At 42.2% G+C, this 20,810-nt stretch overlaps 1 protein-coding gene across 18 annotated transcripts in view; it reads right to left on the bottom strand.

Annotated features, from left to right (window-relative positions):
* The window catches only part of FGGY (FGGY carbohydrate kinase domain containing), a 510,923-nt gene that overhangs the window by 242,582 nt on the left and 247,531 nt on the right, over window positions 1–20,810 (bottom strand). For all 18 annotated transcript variants that reach the window (XM_069592908.1, XM_069592919.1, XM_069592895.1 and 15 more), the window contains one exon: window positions 7,473–7,601. In XM_069592908.1, coding sequence (XP_069449009.1) covers window positions 7,473–7,601 — 129 coding nt within the window. The remainder of the gene's footprint in view (window positions 1–7,472; window positions 7,602–20,810) is intronic.

Here is a 20,810-nt window from a genome sequence, read left to right as displayed (position 1 = left end):
TGTGTAATTGTGTTGTGTATTTAATGTTTATTTTCACTACTAGTAGATACAAGTACCCAGAAGTTTAATTCTCTCTCATATTTACCTTAAACCCCCATCAAATAGTAGAGTGAGTCATCAATAAATATTTATCATAATTTTTTGATACTTGCTACTTTCTCATGTGCTATTTTTTAACTTTTTGTTTTATGTTGCAGTATAGTTGAGGGCAAATGCAAGCCTAGGCTGGATCATACTGTAACAAATATGCATTCCATAAGGCACAGTGATTAGAAGTGTGGACTCAAACAGCATGGGTTTAAATCATGAATTTACCACTTGTTAACCATGTGACTTTAGGTATATGAGGTAGTCTTTGTGAGCTTCATTGTTTTATTTAATAAAGGAAACAAAATAATAGTGTGTATAAAGCTGCTCTGAGAATCAGTATGGCTTCTAGAGTACTGACAATGGTGAGATGTAAAGTTGCAAGTTTTATTGCTCACTGGAATAAACCATGGTTTTCTCTAAGAGAGCACTGAACCAGAAGTTCTTTTCACAAGATGGGCTAAACCAATTCTTCTGCAAAAAGACAGGAAGGAAGGAAGTGGAAAGCAGAGGGGAAGGGATGGGAGGAGAGGGAGAAATGAAAAATTCGCATTTTGGTTTGATTCTGTAACTCGAGAGATTTAAGCCAACTCAACATCTGGCCCAGATGAGCAATTTAAACCAAATCAATATCTGGCAAAGAAACCAGTATCTGGAATCAGATGCCAAACCAAGGCACTATGTTTGCTCCCGGACAACACCTGCTAATGTGAGGGAGCACAAAGGACATGAGTTTCAAGACATCCCAGACCGGATCAGGGAGTGCTCAACACAACCCTTTTGCCTTGTGCAGACTTGAGCCAGGAACGCCTACTGTGCAGGGACAGTTTCCTCTGTAATGGGAGCTGACCCTACTTCTCAGCGGAGTATCCATCTCTCATGGAGGGGATGCCATTCACTCACTCTGCTGCTAAGTCGCTTAAGTCGTGTATGACTCTGTGTGACGCCATAGACGGCAGCCCACCAGGCTCCCCCATCTCTGGGATTCTCCAGGCAAGAACACTGGAGTGAGTTGCCATTTCCTTCTCCAATGCATGAAAGTGAAAAGTGAAAGCGAAGTCGCTCAGTCGTGTCTGACTCATCACTAAATATGCACGTTGTTAACCATCCTCTACATGCAAAGCACTGTGCTGGTTGCTGGAATATAAGAATGAAACGGCACAGGGCTTACTTTCAGAGTCCACAAACTCGAAAATGAGACAAACGAGACATCACACACAAACCTGGGTGATGTGTACAGTAATGGAGGCAAGTCTCAGACATCATGGGACTGAGAGAAGACCCCTTAAGTCAGCTTAGCGGAGTCAGGGGAGGCCCCCTGAGGAGATGGCCTGATTTCAAGATGTGAAGGACAATCAGAAGTTGGACTGGTAGAGAAGAAAAACTGAGGGGGAGAGGGCCAGAGACAGGAATCAAGTTGTTATTGCCTTTCAGGACAGCTGGGCTGCCAGAGCCAAGCACAGACCTGGAACCAAGTTAATACTATTTTTGGAAGCTAGAAAAATATCAGCAGCAGGAGCCTTGGCCAGAACCACCCCCACAAAGAGCAAACAAAATCACTCCTATCTTCTGGCTGTCTGCTGGAGTACTTACTAACCAGCACCTTAAATACGAAATGTCCCTTTATTTTTGATTTTTAATCCCACCAAGTCCTTCCTCTTCTTTTTCCAGAACTGGAAAAAGCAGGAGTTGAGTGGCACTTGCTTCTTTGATCTTTATCCTCCTGTTCCCAGGCTTCCCCAGAGACTGAGAATCCAGGAGGCTTTCTCCAAAGCAGAATGTTGACTCCTTCTGCCAGTCAGAATGTGGGATCTGCGGCAGGTCACACCAGGTCAGCACTTGAAGGAACCGTAATTGTTCGGGGCTTGTGTGAGGCCTGGATGACATCCAATTCCAAAGCCAGCTTCTTAACCTGACTCTCGGCAATCTCTCAGCATGGAGTTCATCTAATCAGATCTTGAGGTTGTTTCTGACCTCAACCTAAACAGAATCTTAAAGTAGGAAACCCTGCATTCCATGAAAGAGTTTTGGGGAAGGAAACATAGGGTAGAGATTCAAGGAAGGCAGATGACGTCCAGAAGCCTGGGTGGGGTTCTTCTCCAACTGCCTATGCAAAGGGAAGATAATTCTCCTGGATGATAACTAAGAGAACTTCCCTTAATAAGGCTCCTACTTTGTGTCAGACATTGTGATTCCAGAGTGAGAAAAATCAAAGGAAGATTCCTCCTTACTGCATGCCTGCTATGTGCCAGATGCTAAGCCAGATGCTCTTCTTGTGTACATCCTAACATATCTATGAGGAGAGTATTGCTATCTCCTACTGCCTGAAGGGAAATTCAGAAATATGAAGAGGTATGATATTTGACCCAAGGTACACAGGTAGAGAGAACATAAACATTTAAATCCAGATCTTCAAACTCCATGTTCAGAGCCCTGATTACAGTATCACAATACATCTCAGGGGATGGTTGTCTCACACCAATACTGTTAAGTCACAAACATGCAGGCCAGGTGAGAATAACTAAAAGGTTTGGGACATTGGCTGCTTGGTTCACTGCTGTAATCTCCAGTGCCCGGACCAGCTGTTGTTCAGTCACTCAGCTGTGTCCAACTCTTTGCGACCCCATGGACGGCAGTGCAACAGGCTCCTCTATCCGTGGAATTCTTTAGGCAAGAATACAGGAGTGCATCACCACTTCCTTCTCCAGTAAGTACCAGGTTTGCAAGCTTTCAATATATATCCTTAGCAACTACATGCTTGGATGGGTGAATGACTTTTTAAGATGTTTGAGCCTCTCTTCTCCTCCCATCCTGAAAGGAGCAGGCTGGGAAACAAGAGGGAATATTTGCTCCCAGGCTTCCTTTCTTTCCAAGACATTCTAACTCTTAACTGGCTATGAGGTGAAGAGGAGAGATGGAGGTAGAAGAAGGATAAAACTTGGTCAAAACTGCTAAATACATCACCTTCCTAGGCCCTCCTTAGCCACTTCTGGCCCCTAAGCTTAACCCTTTAGGAATCCAAGGTCCTGTCCTCTCCTTCTGCTTAAAAAACTTACTTTTGGAAAAGAAAGGGGGAAACATTAACGTAAGTGCATTTGTGTTTTAAAAGCAACAAAAACATTGAGCCAGAGCTTCTAAATAAATAGCTGAGAAAAGAAGAGAAGCTAAAGGCAAAGTTTAGACACATTTGAGTATAGAGTTCCAAAGAATAGCAAGCAGAGATAAGAATGCCTTCCTCAGTGATCAATACAAAGAAGTAGAAATAGAATGGGAAACACTAGAGATCTCTTCAAGAAAATTAGAGATACCAAGGGAACATTTCATGCAAAGATGGCCACAATAAAGGACAGAAATGGTATGGACTTAACAGAAGCAGAAGATATTAAGAAGAGGTGGCAAGAAGACACAGCAGAACTGTACAAAACAGATCTTCATGACCCTAGGAACCACGATGGTATGATCACTCACCTAGAGCCAGACATCCTGGAATGTGAAGTCAAGTGGGCCTTAGGAAGCATCACTACGAACAAAGCTAGTGGAGGTGATGGAATTCCAGTTGAGCTATTTCGAATCCTAAAAGATGATGCTGTGAAAGTGCTGCACTCAATATGACAGCAGATTTGGAAAACTCAGCAGTGGCCACAGGACTAGAAAAGGTCAGTTTTCATTCCAATCCCAAAGAAAGGCAATGCCAAAGAATGGTCCAACTACCACACGATTGCACTCATCTCACACGCTCAAAATTTTCCAAGCCAGGTTTCAACAGTACATGAACCACGAACCTTCAGATGTTCAAGCTGCTTTTAGAAAAGGCAGAGGAACCAGAGATCAAATTGCCAACATCCACTGGATCATTGAAAAAGCAATAGAGTTCCAGAAAAACATATACTTCTGCTTTATTGACTATGCCAAACCCTTTGACTGTGTGGATCACAACAAACTGTGGAAAATTCTTTAAGAGATGGGAATACCAGACCATCTGACCTGTCTCTTGCGAAATCTGTATGCAGGTAAGAAGCAACAGTAAGAACTGGACATGGAACAACAGACTGGTTCCAAATTGGGAAAGCAGTATGTCAAGGCTGTATGTTGTCACCCTGCTTATTTAACTTATATGCAGAGCACATCATGTGAAATGCTGGGCTGAATGAAGCACAAGCTGGAAACAAGATTGCCAGGAGAAATATCAACAAGGTCAAATATGCAGATTACACCGCTCTTATAGCAGAAAGTGAAGAAGGACTAAAGAGCCTCTTGATGAAAGAGAAAGAGAGGAGTGAAAAAGCTGGCTTAAAACTCAACATTCAGAAAACTAAGATCGTGGCATCTGGTCCCATCACTTCATGGCAAATAGATGGGGAAACAATGGAAATAGTGGGAGACTTTATTTTGGGGGGCTCAAGAATCACTGTAGATGGTGACTGTAGCCATAAAATTAAAAGATGCTTGCTCCCTGGATGAAAAGCAATGACTAACCTAGACAGCACATTAAAAAACAGAGACATTACTTTGCCAACAAAGATCTATCTAGTCACAGCTATGGTTTTTCCAGTAGTATGGATGTGAAATGTGAGAGTTGGGACTATAAATGGGCATTGTATTATTCATCCTGTATAACCTATGCTCAGCCCTGTTTCTGGTTCTCACAGGTGCTTGATAAATTTATTAAATGAATATAGTCCCATTAGGTCAAGAATAAGATAAAAATGGTCCTAAACTGTAGAGTGAAAGTTAATGTTTCCCCCTTACACAGCAGATTATTAAGCAATGTCTAGTCTTAGAGACTATAAAGAAAGCTGAGCACCAAAGAACTGATGATTTTGAACTGTGGTGTTGGAGAAGACTCTTGAGAGTCCCTTGGACGGCAAGGAGATCCAACCAGTCAATCTTAAAGGAAATCAGTTCTGACTGAATATTCAATGGAAGGACCATGTTGAAGCTGAAACTCCAAAACTTTGGTCCCCTGATACAAAGAACTGACTCATTTGAAAAGACCTTGATGCTGGGAAAGATTGAAGGCAGGAGGGCAAGGGGATAACAGAGGATGAGATGGTGGGATGGCACCACCAATTTGATGGACATGAATTTGAGTAAGCTCCAGGCATTGGTGATGGACAGGGAGGCCTGGTATTCTGCAGTCCATGGGGTTGCAAAGAGTCAGACACGACTGAGCAACCAAAATGAAAGCTTCTAAGGGTAAAATTTCTGCCACTGACTATCTCTGGTTTAGGAAAATGTGTGGGTGCTCATTTCATGGCCCGGAATCCTCTCAGTGCAGGTCAACTTAGACTCTGAGTGTCTTCAAGTACCAGGCACCACACAGGACACAGCCTCCTCTCCTAAAGGGTATAGTGAGCCCTGGGCAGAAGTGAGAAGGCAGGTTTGGGTTTGTTCCTTAGAGAGGTCTGGAAAACTGACAAGGGAACCAGAGTTCTGAATGTTACCAAGTGTAGCCCTTTTTCTTTCAGCACGTGGTGGTCCAAGTCAAGTCCTTGCCTCCTGGGGTGCAGGCGGATGACTGAGACTGTTGCCCCAAGATAACTGAAAAAGCTTGATGGAGGAGGCTTCCCTTGCCTCAAGCAGGACATGAGAGGTAGGGATTACCAGGATATAGGAACACTCTATGTCTGTCTAGACCACAAGTTTTCTTTGTGCCTGTTATTAGAAAACAAATCATGACATTCCAATCAAAAGAGCACACTGCCCACATTAAAAAGGGAAGGAAACACCCTTGCCTATAATCAATATTGTCCAATGCACATGCATTATTGGCTTGTTACTATTTCTCAGGCACTGTGTTGAATGCTGAACACATCAAGATAAATAAAACAGGCATTTTTGCAGATACCTCTTCTGCTCTGAAACTCCAAAGACCATGCGGAAGACTAGACATTGCTTAATAATCTGCTGTGTAAGGAAACATTAACTTTCACTCTACAGTTTAGGACCATTTTTATCTTATTCTTGACCTAATGGGACTATATTCATTTAATAAATTTATCAAGCTCCTGTGAGAACCAGAAACAGGGCTGAGCATAGGTTATACAGGATGAATAATACAATGCCCATGCCTTCAAGGAGTTTACAGTCTAGTGGGAAAGACAAGCAGATAAAACAGCAATTACAACACAATCACTTCTTCCATAGTGGTAGGTAAAAGCGATGAAAGAAAGACAGCTTAGGGAATTTAGATATAAATGGAAGCGTCGTCCATGGAAGGCTACACAGAGGATAAAGCATCTAAGATGGTCTTCAACTTAGAGTAGAAGTTAGCTAGTGGCAAAGTGGAGGATGAGTCATCCCCAGGCAGAGAAACACATGTTGAAAGACATGGAAATAAAAATGTAAAGACAGAGGTCTGTGAGTGCAGTTTGATGTAAGCATTTGATAGATAAATTTGACTGTAATATGAAGTATGGACTAAAATATTTTTCAAAGTTTTTTTATGGTAATCTATAGTAAGAAATTCACTTTCATTATGGAGCACTGTACACATGCAAATACATAAAACTGCAGTGGAAATGTATGGTCTACAAAAAAAGTTCTCCTCTGGTCAGTCCATTCTGTTCTGAAAATCTAATGGTCATGATCTCCTAAATTGATCTTAAGAAGTTTGAACCATAATTTAAAAAGAAACACTGTTAGAAAGAAAGGCTAGGGAAAAAAAAAAGTTTGTCTATAGTTGAAGTAAGAAATATTGAGACTATGAAAAATCCACTCCCCCCTAAAAAAAAAAGAACTGCAATGAGAATGAAGAAGAGGAGAGAGTCATCACACTTTACGGTAAACTTTGCCTCATTGTCTGCCTTCCACTGGTGGATGAAACCTTGTGTTTTGTTTTTTTTTAATTCATTGTTTCCTAGCACCATGCTTGGGACACAAGTGTTCACTGGTTCTTTGATGAATGAATAAATGAATACAAGCATGCCAGGTTATAGATTTACTTAAAAGATTAAATCAGGAATATACCCAAGTAACTGGACATGGGATATAAGCCAAATATATTACAAAAATAAAATTAGATTTGCAAGGGCTTTGGAATATGTGTAGAAAACAGTAGTACAGCTAAGTACACCATTGTCATACATACTAGTTGGAAGTTAACATATCTTTATCAAGTTTTCAGTAAACCAAAGAGCCATCCAGGTATTTATTTATATCATTTTTCTATTAGTTTGTATGGGTAAACTGATAAAATTATAAATTAATTCTACAGTTGATGAAAAGTTCTATAATTCTATACATATGCTTAAGTGTAAAAAGGCTTTCTTCTCTAACTAGAATCACTAGCTCTCAATCTTTGCTTTAAAAATAGAAAAGCAGTGTGTTCAATCCTAGAGAGTGACGGAACATAGTGCTAGTGGTGACACGGAGAAAGACATTACCTAGTCCTCCTGCGTGAGCATCAATTAGTGAGGCTGCCACTGCAATTCCAGGAGGAAGGCCAAGGTCCTTTGCTGCCTCTGGTGTGAGCCCACTTCCAAGAGAAGCTCCAGGAGGCAGCACTTGGTTTCCTGGGTAGACAGGAGAAAAAATAAACACCTGTCAGCTTGAAAAACACAAAAGCAAAGAGAGAGTTTTCTTAAGAGAACCTCTTGGACCCCTCCCCTCTCCTCTGCCTTTTCTCAACTTCATGAAGATAGAAACCATGCAGCTACAAAGAGTCCTTGTGCTCATTTGGTGACTTAGGTGTATGAGCTTGGTTCCCAAAGGTCACGCTCTAGAGTGCTTTACAAAGCCAAGAGCTCTAAGGCATCTTTCAAATCAGAGAAAGATTCCATTCATGGGAAATTTCAAAAGATACAAATACAGTGGCCACTTGGAGACAAGGTTGAAATGGTCAAACTGTTCCAAACGTGCTTCGTAACATAGCAGCCCAGCATATATTATACACACACCACATAATCTCATATCCATACATACTCCCTGATTAATGTATATTTCCAAGAAGTTAAGAAAATTTACTTATGTAGTTGCTTCCTGTCAGAAGATAAGGAAGGAAATTATTTTGTTCCAATAAAGAATTTCTTAGAAGTTCATCTCGGTTGGGAATGAGAGCCCAGCTTAAACCTTGCAGACTTCACAAGGCTGCTACTTGCACAATCAGAATACAGTTTGAATGGTGTTCTTTGGAGTTGTGCAATGCACTGACCCTGATATTTCAAGTGACCTTGAATTCCTGCAGTCAGCCAGGCCTTCAGTTAAGAATTTATTGACTGTCTTGCTTTGTGTAGGCGCCACAGCACAGTAAAAGGCAGTCCTTAACCCCAACCTAGTTAGGGAGAAGAGATCAGGACACAGACAACCATGCAAGGCAGAAGAGAATGAAGTGATCCATCTGCTCCCAGGTGTTTAGCAGAGGCTGAGTGCCCCCTGCCTCCCACAACCCTTGTTCTGCCAAAGAATTTACAGTAACTATTTCTATAAAATAAGGAGGGTATGGAGCTGGACCTCTATATATGCTAGATCTTTCTGAGCTTCAGGGCTCTAAGAGTCTGAATGGGTGCCATTTGCTCAGTGCTAAGATTCCCACCACTTGTTAACTGTTTCATGGAGTTCCAGGGATGAACAGAGGCGCTTCAGGACTCCTGGGGACAGATGTAAGAGTGGGAATTAGAGGGAGGCAGAAGGTGAATGGCTCACCAATCTCCTGTAACCAAAAACAAACCACCTCTACAATACCATTTTGTATCCATTTTTCAAATTTTCTCCAATTTGGAAAAAGTTTAGCTAAGAAAAGAAAGCAGGAGAAGACTGAACCCACTGCATGGCCTCTACAGCTTCACTGTTTAGTATGGGAGCCATTAGGCATATGTGGGTGGAACTTCTGAAATGTGGCTGGAGTAACTAAGGTGCTAAATTAATTTCATCTGAATTAATTTCCATTTTAATTTCAAAGCTGATACTCAATTCAATTACTGAAAAACTTTTAAGTACTCTTGGAACAACTAGCAAAATCGATTTTTCAACATTAATTCGAGAAATCTAAATCAAGTATTCACAGTGAAAATTTAGAGTCTGAATTGGGAGGAACTAATTAGAAAATACACATCAGATGTCAAAGATTTTGTATGAGGAAATGAATGTAAAATATCTCATTAATAATTTTTAGATCAATTATATATTAAAATGATACTTTGGATATGGTAGGTAAAATAAAACTTATTAAAATTAATCTCACCTATGTTTTTTTTTTCTTTAAAGTGGCTATTGGAAAATGTTAAATTTCAGGGCTTCCTTAGAGGCTCAGTGGTAAAGAATCCACCTGCTAATGCAGGGGACATGGGTTCCATCCCTGATCGGGGGGATGCCATATGCCTCGGAGCAACTAGGTCCGTGCGCCACAACTGTTGAGCCTGCACTCTAGAGCCTGTGTGCTGCAGCTACTAAGCTCATGTGTCACAACTACTAAAGCCCTCACGCCCTAGAGCCTATGCTCTTCAACAGAAGTCACTGCAATGAGACGCCCATGCACCACAGCGAGAGAGTAGCCCCAACTTGCCACAACTAGAGAAAAGCCCACACATCAACGAAGACACAGCTCAGCCCAAAGTAAAAAATAATAATAAGTATTAATTTTTTAAATTACATGTACATTTTTTATTTCATATGTGGCTCACATTATATTGCACTTCCCTGGTGGCTCAGAGGTTAAAGCATCTGCTTGCAATGCAGGAGACTTGGTTCGATCCCTGGGTTGGGAAGATCCCCTAGAGAAGGAAATGGCAACCCACTCCAGTACTCTTGCCTGGAGAATCCCATGGACGGAGGAGCCTGGTGGGCTATAGCCCAGGGCTCACAAAGAGTCAGACATGACTGAGCGACTTCACTTTCACATTATATTTCTATTGGACAGCACTGGACTGAAGGATAAGGTCCAGATACTCAAATGATGGGGTGGGGGGCCCAGAGAATCTCTAGTCTGCTTTGAATGCACAGCCAGCAGGAATTTGGAGGAAAGTAACACCCTTGGGTGTGGACAGTCTGGCTCTGGACACTGTCTAGATCATGTCACTCTGTCTAGTATCCAGTACATACCAAAGAGCATTCCCATTCACTGAGCACTTCTACGCTGGGGACCATCTTAACGATATATCACATTTTCTCACTTCATTGTCACAGAAACCCTATGTTACTGTGGGAACATTCCCTATGTGAGTACTATTCTAATTTGTCCTCATTGTGCAGACAGATGGGGAAAATCAAATTTATGAATGGAAAGTAAATTTACCACAATCACATGACTTACAGTGTTGCAACACGGGCATGGATTCCAGTCTGATGGATACCAACCCTGTGCTCCTGTTCTTTACATTTCAGTGCAGCTTCTAGGTGAAGGAAGGAATCAAGAGAAGTATTTGTAGAACAAACATTACATGTGTTTAAAAAGTGGCCCATGTATAAATCATGTGCACTATATTCAGATTTCTTTTTAAAGGGTGAATTTTTGTAGGAGGGTCAAAATGGGAACTTCTATTCATCCTCAATCCTCACAAGCACAAAGCCTGCAATTTTCAATGAAAAAAAAAAAAAGTCCAGGAAAGAAAAAGAGTTAGCTGGGTGGGGTACATTTCCAAGCCTTTTGGACAGTAATTTAGAAAGGAACATTGGCTGATGAGATGCAGAGGGAGCCCTGGGCTTGCAGTCAGAAGATCTGGATTCAAATGACATGCTGGAGGAGTATAAGCAGACTTCCCAGTAGAGGCAGCATTTTGAGCAAAGGCCAAGAAAGAGAGGAGACCACCAACAGGGCTGAGTAAGCTGGTATAGAAGCTGGGGTGGGGCCTAGAAGTGGGTGGAGGAGGTTGGAGAGGTACATGCGGAAATTCAGATGATGGTGTCTCAATTTATCACAAAGATTGCTGTAAGTTTCTGAAAGAGCTAAGCCTGGGAGTGAGGTGAATGAATGTTCGCTTTTGCATGTGTGTGTGAAGCATAATTGTTTTACAATATTGTGCCAGTTTCAGATATACAGCAAAGTGATTTGGTTTTATATATACATATATTCTTTTTTCTACTCTTTTTAATTATAGTTTATTACAAGATATTGCAAAACCTGTATGCAGGTCAAAAAAACAACAGTTAGAACCAGACATGGAACAACGAACTGATTCAAAATTGGGAAAGGAGTACGTCAAAGCTGTATATTGTCACCCTGCTTATTTATCTTATTTGCAGAGTACATTATGCAAAATGATGGGCTGGATGAAGCAAAAGCTGGAATCAACATTGAAGGGAGAAATATCAACAACCTCTGATATGCAGATGACAACACCCTTATGGCAGAAAGCAAAGAGGAACTAAAGAGCCTGTTGATGAAAGTGAAAGAGGAGAGTGAAAAAGCTGCCTTAAAACTCAACATTCAGAAAACTAAGATCATGGCATCTGGTCCCATCACTTCATGGTAAATAGATGGGGACAATGGAAACAGTGAGAGACTTTATTATCTTGGGCTCCAAAATCACTGCAGATGGTTACTGCAGCCACAAAATTAAAAGATGCTTGCTCCTTGGAAAAAAAGCTATGACAAACCTAGACAGTCTATTAAAAAGCAGAGACATTACTTTGCCAACAAAGGTTCGTCTAGTCAAAGCTATGGTTTTTCCAGTAGTCATGTATGGATGTGAGAATTGGGTCATAAAGAAGGCTGAGTGCCTAAAAATTGATGCTTTTGAACTGTGGTGTTGGAGAAGACTCTTGAGAGTCCCTTTGACTACAAGGAGATCCAACCAGTCAATCCTAAAGGAAATCAGTCCTGAGTTTTCATTGGAAGGACTGATGCTAAAGTTCTAATACTTTGGCCACCTGATGTGAAGAGCCAACTCACTGGAAAAGATCCTGATACTGGGAAAGATTGAAGGCAGAAGGAGAAGGGGACAGCAGAGGATGAGATGGTTGGGTGGCATCACCGACTCAATGGACATGAGTTTGAGCAAGCTCCGCGAGTTGGTGATAGGAAAGCCTGGCATGCTGTAGTCCGTGGGTTTGCAAAGAGACAGACATGATTGAGCAACTGAACAACAACAACAACAAGACACTGAATATAGTACCCAGACTCCAAGCTGAAGCTCGAATACTTTGGCCATGTGATGTGAAGAGCCAACTCATTGAAGAAGACCCTGATGCTGGAAAAGATTGAGGGCAGGAAGAGAAAGGGGAGACAAAGGATGAGATGGTTGGACGGCATCACCGATTCAATGGACATGAGTTTAAGCAAACTCTGGGAGATAGTGAAGGACAGGGAAGCCAGGCGTGCTGTAATCCATGGAGTCGCAAAGAGCTGAATGTGACTCAATGACTGAAAAACAACAACCCAGACTCACAGACATGGATTTGCATCTTTTTAAAGATCTCTCTGGAAGTGGACAGAATGATGTAAGGAAAAACAGTAGTGAAGCTCTCTCAGTAACCAGAGAATAGAGAAGGGCGTTCATTAAGGTTACTGGCAAGTGAGATGCAGAAACAGAGGCAGATACGGGAGATTTTGTGGAGTGAGAAATGGCGGGCAGTCTGGTAGATAGGGAGCCATCACCACTTGGATTCCCATTGAGCAGGGACATGCTGTCCAGTGGGCAGTCAGGTCAGCAGACAGCCTCTAACTGCCAGTTCCTTAAGGTCATCAGATAAGGTGATGACTTTTCCAGTATGGCCGCAACTGGAGACTCAACAGAATGGGAGCAGAGGGCTCTGTTGTGCACCACTCACTCCAGAACAGGATGCTCTGCCCGGTGAGCCAAGGTCTCATCAGACTTCATCACATTTGAATTCACCCTCTGCCCAATTCTACTACAATCCCCTTTCTTTCACAGATGGCAACCCCCATTAACCATCTTATATACCCAAATCTATCTCAGCATCTGCTTCCAAAGAACCTGAACTAACACGGTGAGCCAGGCTTTCTCCTCAATTCCGTGGTCTAAGAACAAAAATAAATATGCACGAAGATTAACATCCTCTTGTGAATTGGAACCACAGCCTTCAGAAATCATTTCCCTGGACCCCAAGCAGGAAGAAGCTTTGTTTAGCTGGAGCCCAAAGAGAAACAGCTTGGTATAAGATGGGATGATAGAAACAGGTGGGGACCTCTAAGAAGGCATCCCAGGAGATCACACTTTATCAGCCAGAGGTACACTGGGAACCAGAGGAGCTGTCAGAGTAGGCTTTAGTGTGTCTTGACAACTTTTCCGGAAATAATCTTCCTTTCGCTCTTCTTTCACCATAAAATTCAATTAATCCCCATATCGGTTTTCCCAGACTTAATGAGAACTTCACAGCCCCAGCATTTGCAGTCTCTTCCCTTCTTCACTCAACTGTTTATTCACTCATTTTAGCAGACATTTCAAGAACAAAGATAATGAGGATGGCCCCAGATATTTTCGACTGTCCTGTGCCCAGATCTAGGTGCTGGGGAATGAGTAATATAGATTCAATGAGGAGCTTCTGACCTCAGAAGGCTCACACAGTAGTCTGAGCAAACCAAGTCTCTCTAGACCATAGGGAAAATGCTTTCAGGGTGGAATGTGCATGTTGGTCCCAGAGCACCGAGGAGGGACAGTGAGGGTAGCCCGGGAAAGAACAGGAAATCAAGATGAAGGTGACATTTGAGCCTGGTTTAGAAAGACAGGTGGCAGATTGCTCGTTTCAGTGCTTGGGGAGATGGAGGCCATTAGAGCGAAAAGCGAACTCCCTGGAGGGAGCCTGGAGGGGCACATGGGGTGTTTGAGGCTTTCACATGTTGCCAAAACGGGCACCAGGGAGGAGAGAATAGTGGCAGCCTGGACAAGAAAGGCAGTGGGGGACCTCAGGTGGGGCCAACTAAGGCCATGTGGCCTGATGAGTAGTGACTTTGAACTCTTATATTTATTACTTAAGAAGATAAATCTGCAGTGAGAAACACTAGAAAAGGAACTTCAGGCTGGGAAACATTATGTAGAGATGAATTCTTGTTAAGGACATCAACAAAGATGTAGATGGACTTACTTGTAGAAATACATTCCTAGGGGGAAAATACAGAGAACAAGTTTTCTCTGGATAGAGGAATTATGACTTTTTTCTTTTTACTAACCTATACTTTCTAATTATTCTACCTGGAACATGTGCTTTTTGTGTAATATTTTTGAAGGCGTTTCCCCCTTAAATCTGTGCAGGATGAGTCAATTAGAGCACATGCATTCAGCAGCATCCTTCATAACCATTCAAATGAATGAGGAAGAATTAAGGTATGAATTTGGAAGGGAGTCCAAGATAAATCAAGTGAAAATGGCAAGATGCAGAGTGGTATTCAGAGTATGCTCCCACTTATGAATTCTCTTAAAGAATACAGAAATGTAGGCACACACACTTCCAGAAAAGTCCTAGAAAAAAAGCACAGAATATTGTTACAGTGGGGATTGGGATCCAGGGTGGGCCCTTGTTTCTGCCACTTGTGCTTCATCTGTACCTGGCCTTGAACTTCTTCTGTGATCAAAGTAAACTGGTTAAGTTAAAATAAAAGCAAGATTAAAATCAGGAGAATTCTGCACACTTTTTCCAAACAGTACTCCTCAGCTTGAAGGCAGGGGAGAAACCCTAGTCCATTTTACTTACTTTCTTGATCTGGTTGGCTGCTTTCCCCATGAACACACCCTCACCTTGGGGTGTAAAAAAGCAATTACTTTGAGGGCTCTTGAGCCCCTCTGTCCACTGATTCCCATTCTGATGGGCAGAGTCGGTTTGAGGGTCACAAACTGGGGCCTACAATTAGCTGGTGGTTACAGTCTCTGCATAGGCAGGGGCTACTATTACACCAAATCTTCCTCTACCAGTTTTTCAATTATCTATGACTAATGAGCACTTTGGGAACAGTTTCAGACACACACATAATCCTCTTTCCTGACGTCAGCAGCAGAAATTAATGACTGCGTGGATTGCTGGGAGACAGAAAATGCATTATAATGGTCAACAGAACTGTTATCCTCTCCAGGAAGGGGGAGGTGGGGGCGGGGTGTCATATTAACTGGAAGGTTCAGTGTTCCTTTGTATTCCTACAAACATGAGATGAAACCCAAGGGGAGAGCTGGCTCAAAGCCCGTGCAAATGTCAGAGAGAGGTTTGGGCGTGGGTGGTATGTGACCCTGGTTCCTCTGTGCTTGGCACTGGACCCCTCCCTGCTCATTTTTGCCAAGGTCAACAGGCCAACCGGATCAACCAGGACAGTGCTAAGTGACATCCTGCCCTGCCTGCAGAGTGGGTCTCTGAGGACTTTCAGATTGAATCCACTTTCAATCTGGTTTTGTGATGGGAGAACAAAACACAGGAACATGCAACTCTCAAACAACAGGCTGGGAATTACTTCAAAAGAGTGTGGTGGTTTCTATGACTTTGTTGTTTCACATGGGCAAGCTATGAGCTGGGATAGTTCCAAAGATTTGTAAAGACCTGGTCCAATTCTGGTAGAGGTCCAAAGTTATGTGAACCACGAGGCCTCAAGTTATCAAAACATAATACCATTATTTGCTTAAGGCTGCCAGTAGATTGGCTATTGATACTTATTTTTAAAAGAACTGACAGAATCAGGGGCTTCAGCCATATCTAGCACCAAAATTCTCCTACAGAGATTGCACCTAGGCAGGTTGGTTCAGGGGGCTTTCTAGACCTGGAACCAAAACTGATACAAGACTCACTGAACAACATTCCAGTAATTCTTGCTCCCAAATGGGAAGTACACATGCCTACAACTATTCACTCAGAGTAAGTAATGAAAAACTCAAACGTGACATGTCCTGCCACCTGTTGAAAGACATCTTCTGAAACGAGAAGTTGTTCATTTCCCTGCTAAAAATAACCTTGTTTCAACTAGGAATTAAACTGTATTTTAAATTACTGATTTAATAATTTTCTGATGATAGCCTCATCATTCATTGGTCATTAAAGAAATGTTTACTGAATACCTACTATGTGCCAAGCATTGTTGTCATGACAAAAATGCATTAAGGAACAAGAGAGATGAGGATCTCTGCCCTCATAGACACTATTCACAACCAATACCTCTTCTGAGTTATATCTTGTAACTATTCCAATACCGTACGCTCTCTTGTGATTTGGACTCTCTTTTTCATATTGCTATATCCCTACCATTCTATTCTGATTCATAGTAGGTGTTTACTCAATAAACATACAATATATTTTAAATCAAGCTTTGAATAACCCTTACGTTATGTTTTGTCTTTTCCCTGTTTCTCTTTCCTTCCCTCCTATTAGAGAACAGCTCAAAGACAATTGTATTTATCTCTGCATTCATTTCCCCTCCCCGCAGCAGCCAGCAGTGTTTTCTAGAACACACATTCTCAAGAATGTTCATTCAACTGAATTTATAGATTTCTTTTAGAAAGAACATAAAGTTGCGATCAACTAACTTAGAAAGATTATACACACACACAAGGCTGAATATCAGTAGTTGGGACAGTCAAGAGCAGAGACAGGATTGAAGGTTAATTCTTCAATGCTACTGAGATGAGGAACATGTTTCCTTATATAATCCCACAAGTAATACACTCTCATCTAACTCTTGCACAATGTAATGTATTAAGATGTATACACGTGCCCAGAAAATGACTGACCAGCAGGTCCAAGGCTCTCACTAGGTACGGTGATGCTATGGTGACACGTCATTGCGTCATCCTGAATGAAACAGAGGCTCTCAAACTCTCCTTGCCTGGTCAAGTCAGATTCAAGAAGTGGATGGTGGTCAAGTTATAGGTTGAAAGCCCCAGGTCTTACAGCTAAGTGAGCCTGAGGAAGGCAAGATGGACACTAGGCCAAGGAGTTTGCACTTGTTCTAACAAGCAACTGCCACTGTAGGTCAATAAGCCAAGAAGTGGCATATATGACTTACATGTAGGAAGATAAATATCCTAATAATACTAATGCCTATTTTTCAAAGGGGAAACAGTGGAAACAGTGTCAGACTTTATTTTTGGGGCCTCCAGAATCACTTCAGATGGTGACTGCAGCCATGAAATTAAAAGACGCTTACCCCTTGGAAGAAAAGTTATGGCCAACCTAGATAGCATATTCAAAAGCAGAGACATTACTTTGCCAACTAAGGTCCGTCTAGTCAAGGCTATGGTTTTTCCTGTGGTCATGTATGGATGTGAGAGTTGGACTGTGAAGAAGGCTGAGCACCAAAGAACTGATGCTTTTGAACTGTGGTGTTGGAGAAGACTCTTGAGAGTCCCTTGGACTGCAAGGAGATCCAACCAGTCCATTCTGAAGGAGATCAACCCTGGGATTTCTTTGGAGGGAATGATGCTAAAGCTGAAACTCCAGTACTTTGGCCACCTCATGAGAAGAGTTGACTCATTGGAAAAAACTCTGATGCTGGGAGGGATTGGGGGCAGGAGGAGAAAGGGACGACTGAGGATGAGATGGCTGGATGGCATTACGGACTAGATGGACGTTGAGTCTGGGTGAACTCCGGGAGATGGTGATGGACAGGGAGGCCTGGCGTGCGGTGATTCATGGGGTCGCAAAGAGTCGGAGACGACTGAGCAACTGAACTGAACTGAACTGATGGACTCTCAGTTACTGTTCTTGGCATTGCTCAGTTGCTATCCACTTCAGTAATAGCAACAAACCTGTGAGGCTAGTATTAGAATCACCATGTTTGTTGTTCAGCAGCTAAGGTACGTCTGACTCTTTGTGACCCCATGGACTGCAGCACTCCAGACTTCCCTGTCCTTCACTATCTTATGGAATTTGCTCATATTCATGTCCATTGAATTGGTGATGTTATTCAAACATCTCATTTTCTGTTTCGCCCTTCTCCTTTTGCCAGCAATCTTTCCCAGCATCAGGGTCTTTTCCAATGAGTTGGCTCTTCACATCAGGTGGCCAACGTATTGGAGTTTCAGCATCAGTCCTTCCAATGAATATTCAGGTTTGATTTCATTTAGGATTGACTGGTTTGATCTCTTTGCAGTCCAAGGGACTCTCAAGAGTCTTCTCCAGCACCACAATTTGAGAGCATTAATTCTTCAGCACTTAGCCTTCCTTATGGGCCAACTCTCACATCTGTACATGACTACGGGAAAAACAATGGCTTTAACTATACAGAACTTTGCTGGCAAAGCAATGACTCTGCTTTTTAATACATTGTTTCAGTTCAGTTCAGTCACTCAGTCATATCCAACTCTTTGCAACCCCAAAGTACATTGTTTAGGTTTGTCATAGCTTTCCTTCCAAGGAGGAAATGTCTTTTAATTTCATGGCTGCAGTCACCATCTGCTGTGATTTTGGAGCCCAAGAAAAAAACTGTCACTACTTCTACTTTTTTTCCTTTCTATCTGCCATCAAGTGATAGGACCAGGTGCCATGAATGCTAAGTTTTAAGCCAGCTTTTTCACTTCCTCTTTCACTGTCATCAAGAGGCTCTTCAGTTCCCCTTCGTTTTCTGCCATGAAGAGTGGTGTCATCTGCATATCTGAGGCTGCTGGTATTTCTCCTGGCAATCTTGATTCCACCTTGTGATTCATCCAGTCTGGCACTTTGCACAATGTACTGTACTCCTTTCTCAAATTTTGAACCAGTTTGTTGTTCCATGTTCAGTACTGTTGCTTCTTGACCTGCATACAGGTTTCTCAGAAGACTGGTAAGGTGGTCTTGTATTTCCATCTCTTGAAGAATTTTCCACAGTTTACTGTGATCCACACAGTCAAAGGCTTTAGTATAGTCAATGAAACAGAAGTAGATATTTTTCTGAAAATCCCTTGCTTTCTCTATGATACAGTGAATTTGATCTCTGGTTCCTCTGACTTTTCTAAATCCAACTTGTACATCTGGAAGTTCTCAGTTCATATACTGATGAAGTCTAGCTTGAAGGATTTTCAGCATACCTTGCTAGCATGAGAAATGAGCACAACTGTGTGGTAATTTGAACATTCTTTGGGATTAGAATGAAAACTGACCTTTGCCAGTCCTATGGCCACTGCTGAGTTTTTTCAAATCTGTTGGCATATTGAGTGCAGCACTTTAACAGCATCATCTTTTAGGATTTGAAACAGCTCAGCTGGAATTCCATCACCTTCACTAGTTTTGTTCATAGTGATGTTTCCTAAGGCCCACTTGACTTCACACTCTAGGATATCTGGCTCTAGGTGAGTGACCACACCATCATGGTTATCCAGGTCATGAAGATCTTTTTTGTTTGGTTCTCCTGTGTATTCTTGCCACCTCCTCTTAATCTCTTCTGCTTCTGTTACGTCCTTACCATTTCTGTACTTTGGCATGCCCATCCTTGTATGACATGTTCCCTTGATATCTCCAATTTTCTTTATAAGATCTCTAGTCTTATCCATTCTACTGTTTTCCTCTATGTCTTTGCATTGCTCACTTAAGAAGGCTTTCCTATCTCTCCTTGTTATTTTTTGGAACTCTTGCATTCAGATGGGTGTATCTTCGCCTTTCCCTTCTTTACCGTATGAGCCACCAGGGAAGCCCAGAATCACTATGTTACAATTGTAGAAATAAACACAACTGAAAGGTTACACCATTTGTTGAAACTCATCTCTCTGATGAGGGACATGGTCTGGGTTTCAATCCAGATTCTCAGATTCCAAAGTCGGAGATCTTCCTACTATACCACATAGATTCAAGGTGGGAGATACAGAGCCAGAGAGGATGATCTCAAGAATATATTGACTGTCATGGATATAACAGGAGGAAGCTTCATTTCACAAGAGGCTCCCAAGTGGGTCATGTCCAGGAACATGAAATCTCAGCATGCTGATCCATCTAGATCCTTCCTTTTCTCTCCTAGGCAAATTCCAAAGACAGAGACTCAGAACTTCAAATGGCCATTAGGGACCATCAACTTTAGCATATTCCTGTTACAGCAGAAAACACTGAATCAGGGAGGAAGGTGGGTTCCCTGGCGTCATTCTCTGTGGTAGTAGAGTCTAGAATGAACCCTAGGGCTCCCAACCAGAGACAGGCTTCCTCCACTTCTCCATACTCCCATCCTGCCTCAACCCTAACTGAAGCAGGAAGCTCACCTAAGCCAGGGTCTAAGTCACAGGGAGAACAGGAGAGTTGGCAAAAGTCCAGTGGATTCCAGCAGTGTAGGCAGCCAATTCTAAACTATTCAGAGCATAAAGTGCAGTTTTTTAGCTTGAAATCATCCACTTTGACACCCACAGTGACCTAATTCTCTAGATAATTGCTGATGCCCTATTTTGCCCTCACCTAGCCTAAGGCCACCTCCAAAGAGCCTTTCCTGGGTAGATCATAATTAATCAGTCTTTCCTCTACAATCCCACAGCATGTTTCTTGGAATTACATCATTCTGTTCTACATAATGGCTTTCCCCCCCCTTTTGCTTCCTTCTCCTATTTTAGATTCTAACCACCTTGAGGGCAGAGCTCTTTTGGTTTAGCAGAGCACTCGGAAGGTCAGGTTAGGAGGTGGGCAGGCTTGGGTGAGGATCCTGGCTTTACCAATCACAGGGCTTGTGACCTGGGCAACTGATTCAATTTCCCTGCTGCAATATCCTCATTTTTAAAAAGGCTACAATCATGCTATTGAATATTTTTCTCCCAAAGTGGTTGAGAGTCAAACAAGGTGATACATATAGAAGTACTTCAGGATTCTGTCTGCCACATGGGAAATGTTTAATAAATGTAGATGTCATGGTTATTGTGACTCTGAATTGCAAGTGTATAGGTACTGCCTGACACAGTGGTTACTCA

The sequence above is a fragment of the Ovis canadensis genome, chromosome 1 (assembly GCF_042477335.2).
Source record: "Ovis canadensis isolate MfBH-ARS-UI-01 breed Bighorn chromosome 1, ARS-UI_OviCan_v2, whole genome shotgun sequence".
NCBI lineage: Eukaryota > Metazoa > Chordata > Mammalia > Artiodactyla > Bovidae > Ovis > Ovis canadensis.
This window is presented reverse-complemented; position numbering and strand designations above follow the sequence as displayed.